Source organism: Cebus imitator, unplaced genomic scaffold, assembly GCF_001604975.1.
Source record: "Cebus imitator isolate Cc_AM_T3 unplaced genomic scaffold, Cebus_imitator-1.0 Scaffold702, whole genome shotgun sequence".
Lineage (NCBI taxonomy): Eukaryota > Metazoa > Chordata > Mammalia > Primates > Cebidae > Cebus > Cebus imitator.
The window spans coordinates 621,052-633,853 of record NW_016108017.1 but is presented as its reverse complement, the minus strand read 5'-3'; the positions used below and the strand labels follow the sequence as shown (position 1 = coordinate 633,853).

Sequence of the window (12,802 nt, the reverse complement as noted above, 5' to 3'; positions counted from 1 at the left end):
TGAGTAGTTAGGACTACAGGCATGTGCCACCATGCCCGTATCTTAGTAGAGACGGGGTTTCGCCATGTGGGCCAGGATGGTGTTATTCTCCTGACCTCATGATCTGCCTGCCTTGGCCTCCCAAAGTGTTGGAATTAGAGGTGTGGACCACTGCACCCGGCCTTGTTTACTCTTTAAAGTCAAATGCAGCATATTTGATTCTGGCCTGGGCCCTTCAGCACTCTTTGCAGGGTGCACTCATTGAAGCTTCTGACACCAAACCAGAAGCCATCTACCTTCTGCTTTAAATTGAAGCCAGTGGGGAAACTGGCATCAAAACAGGGAATTCGTCTTCTGATCAGCTTTGTCAGAATGTATCAATTCCATATGTTAATGGAGAGAATTTCTACCTCACAGATTTAAAGGATGGATTGGTGGGGACAAGGTGTGTGTGTGGGAAGCTTAAGTATATATTATGAGTTTTAGTAGCATTTTAAATTCCAAATAGAAGGTAAGAAAATACCTGTAACCACCTTATCCCAGTTTCAGGATTGGGGACACAAAATATTTTAAGGCCCCTACACACAGTGCTCAGAGGTTGATTTGGACTAGTGCTCCTTACCCTCTGACTCTTCGGAATCCTCTGGCAAGGTTAAAAAGAAAAAAAAAAAGCCTGGCCCATCCTTAGAGAGATTCTATTTAATTGTTCAATGGTGGGGCTCAGGAGGTACCCCTCTTTTTTTTTTTTTAACTCCCCAGTGATTCTGATGATCAGGATTGAAAATCACTGATTTAGTCATCTGTTTTAGTGTCCTTTGTCATTAAAAAAATTTTTTTTTGCTAACAAAATTAATTTATGTATTTTCCCACTGGTAAAAATGCAAATGAAAAAGTCAGGTAGCTAGAGGGAGGCTAAAAACAACTACAGGGTATGGATATGCATAAAGGTTTATGGGTGGATAGTTTAGGGCTGAGAGGACCATGAGGTAAAAAGACATCAACACTTTCTCTCTTTTGGATGTTTCAGATCCAGGAAGTCTTAAAGCTTACTTTAGGTCACGAACAATTCAGACTGAAATGGGTCAGCTTCGAAGTGAACAAAAAGTAGCACAATTCTACGGATACGCAGTTTCCCTTTCATTCAATCTTCTCTGGATTTTGGGTAAATTATAATTTTTTAATCCCTAGTAGAACAAGATTAGGAAGAACTCAAGATGTGCCAAAAAGCGTAGACCTACAACTAATGCAAAATAAGACTACACATGAAACCTGCACCCCTGGATTTTACAGAATGAAACAGGGATACAGGAGAAGACGGGTGTATTTGGGAACAATCAACCTGGGAATGACAAATGAACTTCTATTAAGAATTTAAAATAAAAAACCTGAACTAAACAACAAAAATCCTGAAAACAACCCCATTAATCTAACTGAAGAAGTACGGAGGATAGTAGTGGTCTAGGAAGCTAAGTGGGGCTACACTTCCTAATAACCAGAGGAAACTTTACCTGCCACAAGTTACTAAAGAGATTTCAAATTCTGCAGAATTTGAAAGTAACAGCTTTATCACAATACATGTTAATACTATTTATTTGTCCTAAATTGAAATCTTATTACATGGAACTTGGGAAATGCTAAGACAGACTGTTCTTAATGTTAAAATATATCTTCAGAATAATCTTCTGTTATATGTTTCATTTCTCATTTCTTTCCAAGTGTCCTTGTCACCCAAGTGCATGCTAGAAGACAGCAATATGTCAAATATAGTAGCAACTTTAGTCTGAAATGTTTAAAGTTAAAGTTTATTTGTAGTCTTTGTAGGAATAGCAATAAAAGACCTCAAACGTATCTATATCTGTACATGTACAAGAACCATCAAAAATTATTCACAGAACAAAAATAAATCTTCTTTAGAACAAACCCAGGTAATGAAATGCAGATACGGATCTCACATATGGAACAATCTAAATGCTACTAGCACAAAAATATGGCTTTAAAAATAAAATAAAATCTTGGGTTTTGTTTTTCTAAGGTGTATTTCTCTCTCTTGAAATAAAAAATAAATTATTTAGAGCTATCATTGTAAAATAGTAGTGTGTTAACACACTCTTATTAAGGCCCTGGAGATGAAAAACAAAATCAAATTTAGAAGGTAAATTCCTCACAGGTGTAACTCAGGTTAATGTGCTGCTGTCTGCTTAAGTTAATATAACTAGGAAAGGTCTAAGCACCAGTCAAAATTTAACCTAATTTACTATTTAACTTTTCTGAAGGTGGTCATTGAGTCAATTAGTATTTAACCTTTTATTGAACTGAGAATTGAAATGTTTCCCTTGAAAGTTTGGAAATCATGTAAGATGTATTTATACATAAATATCTGTACCCCCACATAGATGATGGAGGTCTCTAAAACACAACTTCTGTGGAAATCTCTCTATAACAACAAATAAATCTGGTTTTAAGTCCCAAACTAAAACAAAACAAAACAAGAAACAAAAAAACCCAACCTTCCTAGGGTTAAATGAGGGTATTTAAATGAAAAATAACAACTGAGTAGGAAATTAAAATGTATGCTGAATACGGGCAAAAACTACCATTTTCCTTTCCTTGGGTGGCTCACTGCATTCCCCAAGTCTTGCTGTGTTGGGTACTCAAACACCTGAGGCTTAACTGATCAGGAACTGAAACTACTTATTTTTGGATCCTACTCTCAGATCAGTGATACTCAACTTTATTTCTATGATTCCCCATGGTATCAATAATGATATCTAGGGTTCTTGAGACAATGCCAAACCAAATCAATTTCAAGTCACTTTAACGTATATATACATATAACACATATAGTACATTTTTAAGGATGAATCTAGAATGACTGTCATAAAAGCTAACAAGAGCATAAAATCTGAAAATCTCAAAATTTGGGAATCACTAGTCCATAAAATGGATTAACATTCAGAAAAAGGAAGCCCCAGGAGTTGTGTTTTGTGTGGGTGTGTGCATGTGTTGTCTACAGAGTCTGCCTTTCTATGTATCTACGTATTTTCAGAGTGTGCAAAGGACAGAAATCTTCCCGTTTCCTTGAAACTCTGGGCTACTGAGGAGACTGCTGATGCATTTGTTTCCTTATGGTCAAGTCTCTTCCTAAGGTTCTTTCACTCCTCCTAAGATACTTATTCTATCTCATGCAAATTTCATCACTTTTGTCCTTCCTAAACCCAAGAGTATACATAATTGGGTCATGACAACAAGAATGCCTCTAGAACTACACACAATCATTCAAACATGAAAAGAGATTCTATTTAAAAATTCAACACTCCTTTCTTGCTTTTAAGAAACTAAGTCCTTCAACTGGCATATTGAAAAAACAAAGTATCCCAAATTACTGGCCCCCAGGTAAGGGGTAGGAAGGCAATATTTACTGCTGGGGTAAGCAGGAGATTTCACTATTAGACTTGAAAAAGGGGGGAATGGAGAAGAGAGCCCTTTAGGCTTTCCACAGTTGACAGGAGAAGATGGAATTCAAAGGTGTAGCTGAAAATGCAGTGAAGCTGTGACATGTGGCTGTTGGGTTTGGCCCAGTGACAAGTCGAGTCTGGTGTCAAGCTTGCATGGGGCTCAAGGTCACAATGGAGTAGACTACGGGACTGACGTAATCCTGAAGAGGGTTCCTTTCCCAAGCTCAGTCCCATAACCAGCCTTCTCAGGAACTCCGGGCTAGAGATAACTAAACCAGCCCTCGAGGAAGGGGAAACAAATACTAATGCAAACTCACCTGATGGCAGTTATTTTGCTCTGGGACTTCCCAAGGAGAACTCTGCTCCCAATCTGGTATACCTCTGAGAACACAGTGAAAGCCAGGGGTCTATAGAGCCACAGACCCATAAATGAAGGCCCTGGGTAGACTAAGATTTGAAAAGCTTTACTTCCAAAGTCAAGCTCATTCTTAGGGGCATAGGTTAATGCTCACAGCAGTCTTAGGTAATCTTTCTTTTTCTTTCATAGTCTTAACACCATCACAGGGAAACACAGAAGCAGAACAGTCAGAGAAACCTAATTCTGACCAACTTGATACCATATGAAAAAAAGCAAAAAGCTATAGCAACATGATTACCTCACTTTTTTCTTACTGTTAGACTGCCAGAAACCCAAACAGTACCTTGGTGATAGTGCTTGGAACATAGCAAGTGCTCAAGTGCTTCTTATAGTTACATAGTTATAATCTCTCCTCTGACATGGCTTTTATTCAGAGACCCAGGGAATATGATGACCTGAAGGAAATGTGACTCTTTCTGCTGCTTCAGCTCAGATTGCTTATTGCTCCAGTAATATAAAAGGTAATAGGAATCTTTTTTAACTCCTACCAACACTGTCCTCATTAATGTTCAAGTCTGTTATCAGCTAGACAAGCACTTTACAAGCACCACCTGAATTCCAAATTCCACTCAACCCTGATGTATCCTGCACCCCACAATGTAGTGCTGTATTGAGGGAAACAGGAAGTGCAAGACATTGCTTTCTTAATCTATCTGCCTCTCTTCAGCCATGTACCTCCTCCTCTCAGCAAAGCAAAGTTATATACCTGTTTGAACTGAGGAAAAGCCAATAAAGAAACATCTCCATAAAAATTGTCACCTGTTGCTGGCTTCTCTTCTTAAAAAATCCTTCAGAGTAGGTTCTACAGATTGCAGCGTTCTCTAAAGAAATACTGAGAAAAATGTTTGGACAGGAGTGGGCTCACAGGATAATCTAACATTTAACGTCTGTCAACACCTCTGAACTTTCAGCTTACTTGTAACATTCTTACTGTTATTATTACTATTTTTACTATTTCTTTTTCATTCAAGATAATCTGGTAGTAGAGGGCTGCATAATCTGTCCAAATGTTTTGGGCATTAAATCTTCCAATGAAGAGCCCTCTAAGGAGCTCCCATGATGCTAATATGATACATTCTATCCATCAAAAGCATATTTGATTTTTTGGGGCTTCTTTCGATTCCCAATATAGGTAATTTTATCATCCCTCTGTAATCCATAATCAGCACTTAAGAGCTTCCCAAACTCAATGGCAAGACATCACCCACATTACATACTTAAGGTCAATGAAACTGACAGTTCTCTTACAAGGTTTTCTGTGGCACAACTGAAGGCCTTTACAAAGAATCAATTAAACATGGCTTGAGCTGAGAATAGCCGAAACAAGAACACATCTATGCTTACATTCTTCCTCCCCCAACAAAGGGCACTTCAGGACAGTTACCTCTTTTTCCTAATAAAATGAGTGATTTTGACCACAGTGTGCCTTCAGCTTGGAGAGAAGGTGTGAGAATTTGCAAAACAAATACCAAAGGTGAAGAAAATGCAAGTGTCAAAACAGCTGGATATAAAGTATGCACATCACATAAACACAATGAGAAGCTCCCATTTTAGATCTCTGTCTGGCAGAAACAGGGACTGCTATGAAATAGGCTGTTTTAAAAGGTTATGGGTTATGTGGCCATGGTGAGGTTGCTAAAATGTAAGGTTCATCACAAAGATCCACCTGAGAAAGGGCAGAGCTCAAGAAGTTGAAATGTAAGCCTGGGACTCGGTGAAAAGGAGGGCTTGGTGTCTGTCTGGGCATCACTCAAAAGACGGAACTATACACGTTCCCTTCTTCTCTTGTGGAGAAACGCTCACTTGATGCATATGGCTCCCTCAGGTTTTTTTTTCCATCCCCTTTTTCTAGAATAAAAATTCTTTAAAGCTTATAATTTAAAATAGACATAAACTTATTTGAGAAACATTGTTGCTTTCTCAATGTAAAACGACTGCTAAGATCTTGCTTAAAGAGGTTCAAGACCCTTTTAACATTATATCTGAACAGTATAGAAGGCATGAACTTTTCCTATTTGTGCAGTTATATGTACATATGTGTGGATATATATGTATATATATATATATATATATATATTTGTATATATAATGTCTGTTTAACATGTAACATTCCATACTTCTGGTAATCAAGGCTGCATTCAAGATGACAGTTCATACCTCTGGAAAAAAGGAAATGAATTAGTCTCCATGACTTTTTCTGTTCTGTAATCATAAAGCTATGGATGACAAAAGTTGAAATTGGGTCATTACTGACAGATCTACCAAGAGCATGGGAATAACAACTGGAACGCGCCATCCTGACACTTTCAATTTTTTTTTCTTTTTGAAACATGAGTAATCATCACTTTTAAGAGAGTGATGCTTCAGATTTGGATTTCCTTTCCTTACTGAGGGGATGAGGGGAAGAAGCACTTTAAAAGTTAAAGAGGGAGATAAAATTACCCTGTCTATAAATTTGCTAGTTGAATGGATAAAATCTTTATCCCAAACAAAAACTGTAACTTAACAAATAGAAAAAAATTTTTAATAGGAAATATTCAGAGATTCCAGCTATGGTATGGTTAGCCCTTTTCTGTATGGAAGAAAGGGTGTTGATCTGCATGGCTTATGGACAGCTATTTAAATAACCTCTCCAGGGGAGAGTAAACCCTGTTGGTGATGACAGCTCCCACCATGGGGAGGAAAGTGCAGTGAACATGTGAAGATGAAGATGGTACGTGGAGACACGAATGTTTATAGTTTTGTAAACTCTAAAGAGGAAAAAGAACACCCTTTATTACAATTGGGGTTAAAAAAAAAGCCCCTATCTAAAAGAGAAGATTCCCATCTGTTGTAGACAGAGGAAATAAACATATTGACAGGAGTTCAATCAAAATTACTCCTAAAGTCCAGTTTTGAAGCAACAGCTTTTGTCTGTGTCCTCTGAAACAGTGAATCCCAAATCAGATTAGCTGTCCAAACAGAACCAGTCTTGGTTGATCAGTGGAATAAATTATTGTTTTGTATGGATCTTGGTATTTGCATGTTTTCTGAAAGGACAAGGGGGCCAGAGTGGGGTTTTTAAACTAGTAGATGAATCCCTGAAAAATTCATTCTGACAATGTCCTATTGCACACCATGTGCTTCTATCAGATAGATGCTTGGTCTCTACCTACTGAACCCACGGGCTCATGTCTCACTCATAGAACAGTTCCTACTTTACTTCCTCTAACAACTGCAGTGCTTTCAACAAGAGGAAAACAATAATAAAAATAGTAATAATCAAAAAGGTAATCTACATTATTAACTTCCTTTTGGTATATTACAGTGGTATTTTCTGTACATGGCCCAGAACTAAGTTCCCTATGTACATAGAGATGTGGGGGAAAAGCATTGACCTTGGAAGTCGTCGCCTTATGCCCTGAAAGACAAGGTTCCTTTCTTCATTCAAGAGTTTCTCACCACATTGCCATTGTGAAGTAGCAACATTCTGTAAACCTGGAGGGGCTAGGTAAAGGTCTGGGAACAGGAGAGTGGGTCAATTTCCTTCGGTCTCCTTCCACAGTCTGTCTATTCACAAAGCCCGTCAGCAGCTGCTGTTTTTGAATTCACCATTCTCCGTGATGGAAAGCTTGGTGGGGTTGGTGGGGGAAATGCCATTGCGGACCTGCATGCTGTACCGCTCCTTCACTTGGGTCAGCGCACTCATCAGTCTGGTGTTGGCTGAATCCAGGGACACGATCCGTTTTTCCTACAACATACCAATCATGGCTTTATTCAGGCTACAGGTAGGAGATAACATGCTTTCTTTACTGAATGACTAGTCCAGTGCTTTCTGTCAAACAGCTGTATGCATGGTGCTTCCCAGACAAATGGAACGTCTCTGCCTCTTTCTGCACACTGGTCAGGTTCAGCTTCCCCTGAGCCCAATGGGTCTCTATTTTTTGTCTCCCTCTCTCTCTCTTCCTTTCAGCACAGCAGGACTTTTTATTAATAATCTCTTGGGACGTTAGGTTGTCATATAAAAGTGATACCACATGTTACTTCAGACTATGCAACAGAGGTATCAAGCTGCCTTACTATACTAAGTGCTTTTGGTCAAAATTGAAACATGGAAATTAGGTGGCAAAGAAAGAAGCACCAGAGGTTTCATTTCACAGAGGAGAAGAGCATGTGATCTATGGGTTCTTGGCTCCAAAAGAGGGCGTATCAGTCACACTTGGAAAGAATTCACATTGTGCTCAAAATTAAAACAATACATGGTGGCAGTGTAGAGTCACCAACAAGGTGAGGATGCAACAGCAAGAGGGGAAATAAGCAGCCGAAAAGCTCAGACCAAGGAGTTACTTGAATATGGGGAGGGAGATGTGGCCGAAAAGGGAATGCCATCAACATAACACATGAGAACAAACAGAGAACACAGGCTCCTAGACCCATTCCAGCTCAGAGTTACTCCAGGAGGGCTGCCCAATACAGAGATTGCTTTCACTTTACTTTTGAGTCTCTGAAAAAAAAAATGCTTTAGAAACAATATTTGGAAACCAAGCATTGTTGACTATACACATGCAAAAACCAAGGGGGAAAAAATGGGGGGAAAAAGGCAATCTAACTAAAGGAAAATAGGACTATCTAAAATTTTTTAATAAAATCATTTTATCAAAATGTTATCAGTCTTATAAAGATTAGGAAAGATACCCTAATCTTAACTTCAGCAGCTCAGTAAATCATTTCAGAACCTTTCTAACATGAAGTCCATAGTTTTTATAAAACAGCACAGAAAACAGTCTTTACCTATGCCTATAAAATTAAAAAGAAAATAACAAACGAGGAACCACCCCAAAGCCAAAAGGAACTTTATGACCCTAGGGGTTTTTAAAATTGACCCTGAGAAAAGCATGATAAAGTTTAGCACGGTAAAGTTCAGAGAGGAGGTAGCAGGGCTGATGGCTAGTGCCGCTCCTTACTATAAAAACAGCAGCTACCCAGGGCTGCCATGTAGTGCTGCACTTTGGGACACATGCTGCTGGGAGCATGCAGAGTGAAGACCATGGCCCTCGGAAAATCTAGGTAAAATCACATACCACCACGGCATCAAGCAATACTTCCCTTTACTCTCCTGCTTCCTGGGGGCAGGACAGTAGGATCTGTGAGACAGCAGTGCTGGTTGTCACAGTTTCAAAAGCACATTAAAAAAAGAAACAACAACATACCAGCTCTTGCTTGTCATTATCACTAAAAAAAAATCCTTCTTTCCCTGATGGAGAACTCATGTGGTAAGATATACAAAATCAATGATTAACGAGCCATTCATCTAGTATAAGATGCTTTCTGTTTTGGGAAAGTAATTCATTTTAAGGACATGCAAAACTAAAGAGCTGCAAGGCTTTTTAAAAATAAAAATTATTTAAAAAATTACAGCCAATGAAGTTTACTAGGATAACAAATATAGATCTTTCAAAAGCCAGTAGGTAAGAACTGGCCAGTGAATACTAGAAAACAGGAGATAAGCGCTAAATATGATATTCCCCCCCTCCACCCCCATTATTAGGAATGATCTATCTCTAAACTGAGTAACTAATAATTTCTTGAATGACTAAAGAAAAGATATTTCAGAATTGGGATTAAATTATAAAGTCTAAATACTAAGGACATTAGGATTCTGTAGGGTTCACCCAAAAATAAATCAGTCCTTCATGAAAAATTTGATTTTTAAAGGGTCAAAAAGAAGGCTAAGAATGACTATAATTACTTATTGCCTAAAAAGGTAACAACTGATGCCAAACAACGCCCCTACTAAACAGCTGAAAGTTTCCACATAAAGAAATTTCCTTTATAATTCCTCCTACTGCCAACCTCTCAAAATAAAACAAAAATGTAAAAAAAAAAATCAATTAGAGACTTATGAAAGTCAAGTTCAGTTGGCAAAAGATGCTCTGACATTTAAAGTCTGCCTGGATTGTAAGGGAAAGCAATCTAGTCCATGCCTGACAGGAAGGATTTCCATGTGGGGAATGGCAGGAGCTGGAATGTGTAGGAGGCCAGTGCACTGGGCCAGGGCTGGGAACTGCTCAGCTAGAGAACGGACGCAGGGTTTACTTGCCTGTTTGAATAATCTCATCTCCATTTATGACCTGTAATTTAACACAGCGGAGATATCACTTGCAACAGTAACTAGGCAGCTGCTTTGCTTCTCATAGGAGGAAGCTTTTCTCTGTTCTCCACCTGAGTCACATAGAGAGATTCTGGAGCCACAGTGTCTCCTCACGGTCAGGGGTGAAAGGTGGCACATTCTCTGGTCTGCTATTTAAGAAATGGATCCTTATTACCATCACTAGGATCCTTATGGAGAAGCTACAAAGTCTAGGACAGGTGCTTCTGCAACTCACCAAAGGAGTGCTCATCCTTTTGCAGTTCCTGTTAGAAAGTGGTGGATGCAGGCCTGTGCTTTGTAGCATGAAATGACTCAGGGAGAAGCAGAGGTTGAATTCAGGGACAAGATTTTCCTGGTGGGGGCAAAGGGCTACTGAGAGAGATGAAAACCAGTTCACTGGGCACCTGGCTGGTAGTATTTTGGGAAGTGTTGACATAAAAGTTATGAGTTACTTCTCTGGGAAGCTTTCTCCCCAAACATGTCTTCATTCTATTAAATGACGCCAGAAGAGCTGCTCTGCTCCCTCATTCACTTAAGAGATAAGATTCATCCTTACAAAAGAAAGGATCTGATATAAAAGTCATTCATTACAAAGAACACCAAAGGATATTTAAAGTCTTTTGTTATAATAAGATCTGAATGTATCAGTAAGCCAACACCTGGAATTGAGAAACATTCCTTTTAAGGACACTGTAATTTTTTAAAATTTAACTACAGTGTTTAGGATTTGTGCTATGCACGGTGCAGAGGTTTTCCGAATATAGTTGAGTGGCTTATCCCAACTATTCTTTAGGGATCCGTAGTGGGCCTCTGGTAGAATAATTTATTATATAGTAACATCTGTGTTTGAGTAGGCAATTTACTATATTTAATCAATCCCAGTATGATTTGATTCATTAGTTGAGAGTGGTCCTTGCTGTTGAGTGGTTAATGGAAGCAGTTGGATATTCATCTATGAACGGTCCCTTGATTGTATCAAAATAGTCCAGAGAACCAAACCATTTCAAAACCAGTGTCTTGAAGTACTGACTCAAAATATTAACTAGCTTAGCCAGACCACCAGTCTGACAGTTTGAGGATAACATTTTTCCCATTCCTCCATATGACACCCTCCTGGTTAATTAAGAGAAAGTTTGTACTTTCCAGAGCATTTGAGCCCTAATCAATGAGATTCCCTCCCTGGCTTTTACCTTCTATGCCTAGCAGGTGACTTCTGCTTTATACTCAGTTGCCTAGCCCTAATGTCAAATTAGGGGATACGGTAGAAATCTTCAGGAGCTAATCATGAGGCTGTCCTGTTAGCCTGGGTACAGAACCACAATTGTGGCACACCCAAGCTCCCACTGCTTAAGACTATTACTTTTTTTTTTTCACGACAGGGTCTCATTTTGTTGCTCAGGCTGGTGGGCAATGGTGCAAATATGGTTCACCACAGCCTTGACCTCCTGGCCTCAAGCTATCCTCCCACCTCAGCCTCCCATGTAGCTGGGACTACAGGCATGAACCACCATGTCTGACTAATTTTTTGCAGTTTTTGTAGAGATGGGTCTCATCATGTTACCCAGGCTGGTCTTGAACTCCTGAGCTCAAGCAATCCGCCTGCCTCAGCCTCCCAAAGTGCTGGGATTACAGGCGTGAGCCACCTTGCCTGGCCAAGGCTGACACTTTTAAACCAGTTGAAATTATTTAAAAAGTCTGTTCTATCTCAGTACTACCATCTCTCCTGGTGCGGTTATTAATAGAACTCTCCTTGCTTTAGATTGTTACATTAAAATTTCCAAAGTGAAAATCTATCAACATTAGTTTTCCTGACTCAATTGCCTTATTTATCCAGGCAGTTTTTCTTAAGTCTCTGGGATGAATTTTTGTAGTATGAATAGTGAGATGGCTTCGTCTCCACTACCCTTACTTCACCTACCCTGGGGACATCTAAAAAGATTTCTTTCAAAGGACCAAGTAAGATAATTACTACAGACCTTTCTTCTGATTCTCAGCATGTCTATGTATCCAGAAACTATAGAGTTCAAGAATTCAACATATTTTAAGGAGCTCTGCTGATGAGAGAGCATCATCACAACTCTCACTTGACTTCCAAGTCTAGTGTGTTTAAAGTGTGAGGCCCATGAAGCATTCTTTCCATGACTGTGCTTTCAGCCTCACTCTCAATTTTGTTGAAAAATAAATCCCATTTCACATGGACTCTGTAAGGAAACTAGACTGTTAAGTACATGTTTAAGAATACTGAGGGCTCTAAAATATGTTGATTACTAGCTGATACCTAGAGAAGGGAGTAGGCCATCTATGCATAAAATCCTTGCTCTTTTTTTTTTTTTTTTTCACAGTTTAGGGATATGATACGGTATTTAAGGTTGAAAAAATGCAAACCTGGATAGGCTGTCTTCAGGGAAGCAATACACCCAGTGGCTAGATCAGCCACTATCAAAACTATCAAAACTGTACCTGCTTTTTGTTATTTGTTTCACTCTAAGAAATACAACCACATTTTGCAATGATAAAATAAAATAAAAGGAGTTAGAAATATTTCCTGCCTCTTGGATTTTGCTCTAATCATTGACGTGTCCCTATGAGGTGCTCTTGGCAGCCTTTATCTCTTTGGTGTCACAGGTGTAAGCTACAGTGAGCAGAAGCCTAGGTTCTGATTTCAACAATCCTGTCTTTTTTTTAAAGTGTTATCAAAAGATGCTCTCTAAGCACAGCACCAACAAAGAAGAGCAGCCAAGCACATTCCAAGCAGCAATGCTAAACCCTGAACCAAAACAATAACAAGGAAAGGTACCTTTTTACAACCTTGTCTTTCCC

The 12,802-nt window shown here is 39.0% G+C and overlaps 1 protein-coding gene across 9 annotated transcripts in view; it reads right to left on the bottom strand.

The window, feature by feature from the left end:
- Positions 1–1,114: 1,114 nt before the first annotated feature.
- RASAL2 (RAS protein activator like 2) overlaps positions 1,115–12,802 on the bottom strand; it is a 188,110-nt gene continuing 176,422 nt past the window's right edge. For 6 of the 9 annotated variants that reach the window (XM_037734999.1, XM_017518741.2, XM_017518737.2 and 3 more), the window contains 2 exons: positions 9,932–9,962; positions 1,115–7,582 (listed from right to left, as the gene is read on the bottom strand). In XM_037734999.1, coding sequence (XP_037590927.1) covers positions 7,440–7,582; positions 9,932–9,962 — 174 coding nt within the window. In that variant the 3' untranslated portion in view covers positions 1,115–7,439. The remainder of the gene's footprint in view (positions 7,583–9,931; positions 9,963–12,802) is intronic. The other 3 variants (XM_017518742.2, XM_017518738.2, XM_037734997.1) reach the window with 1 other exon arrangement.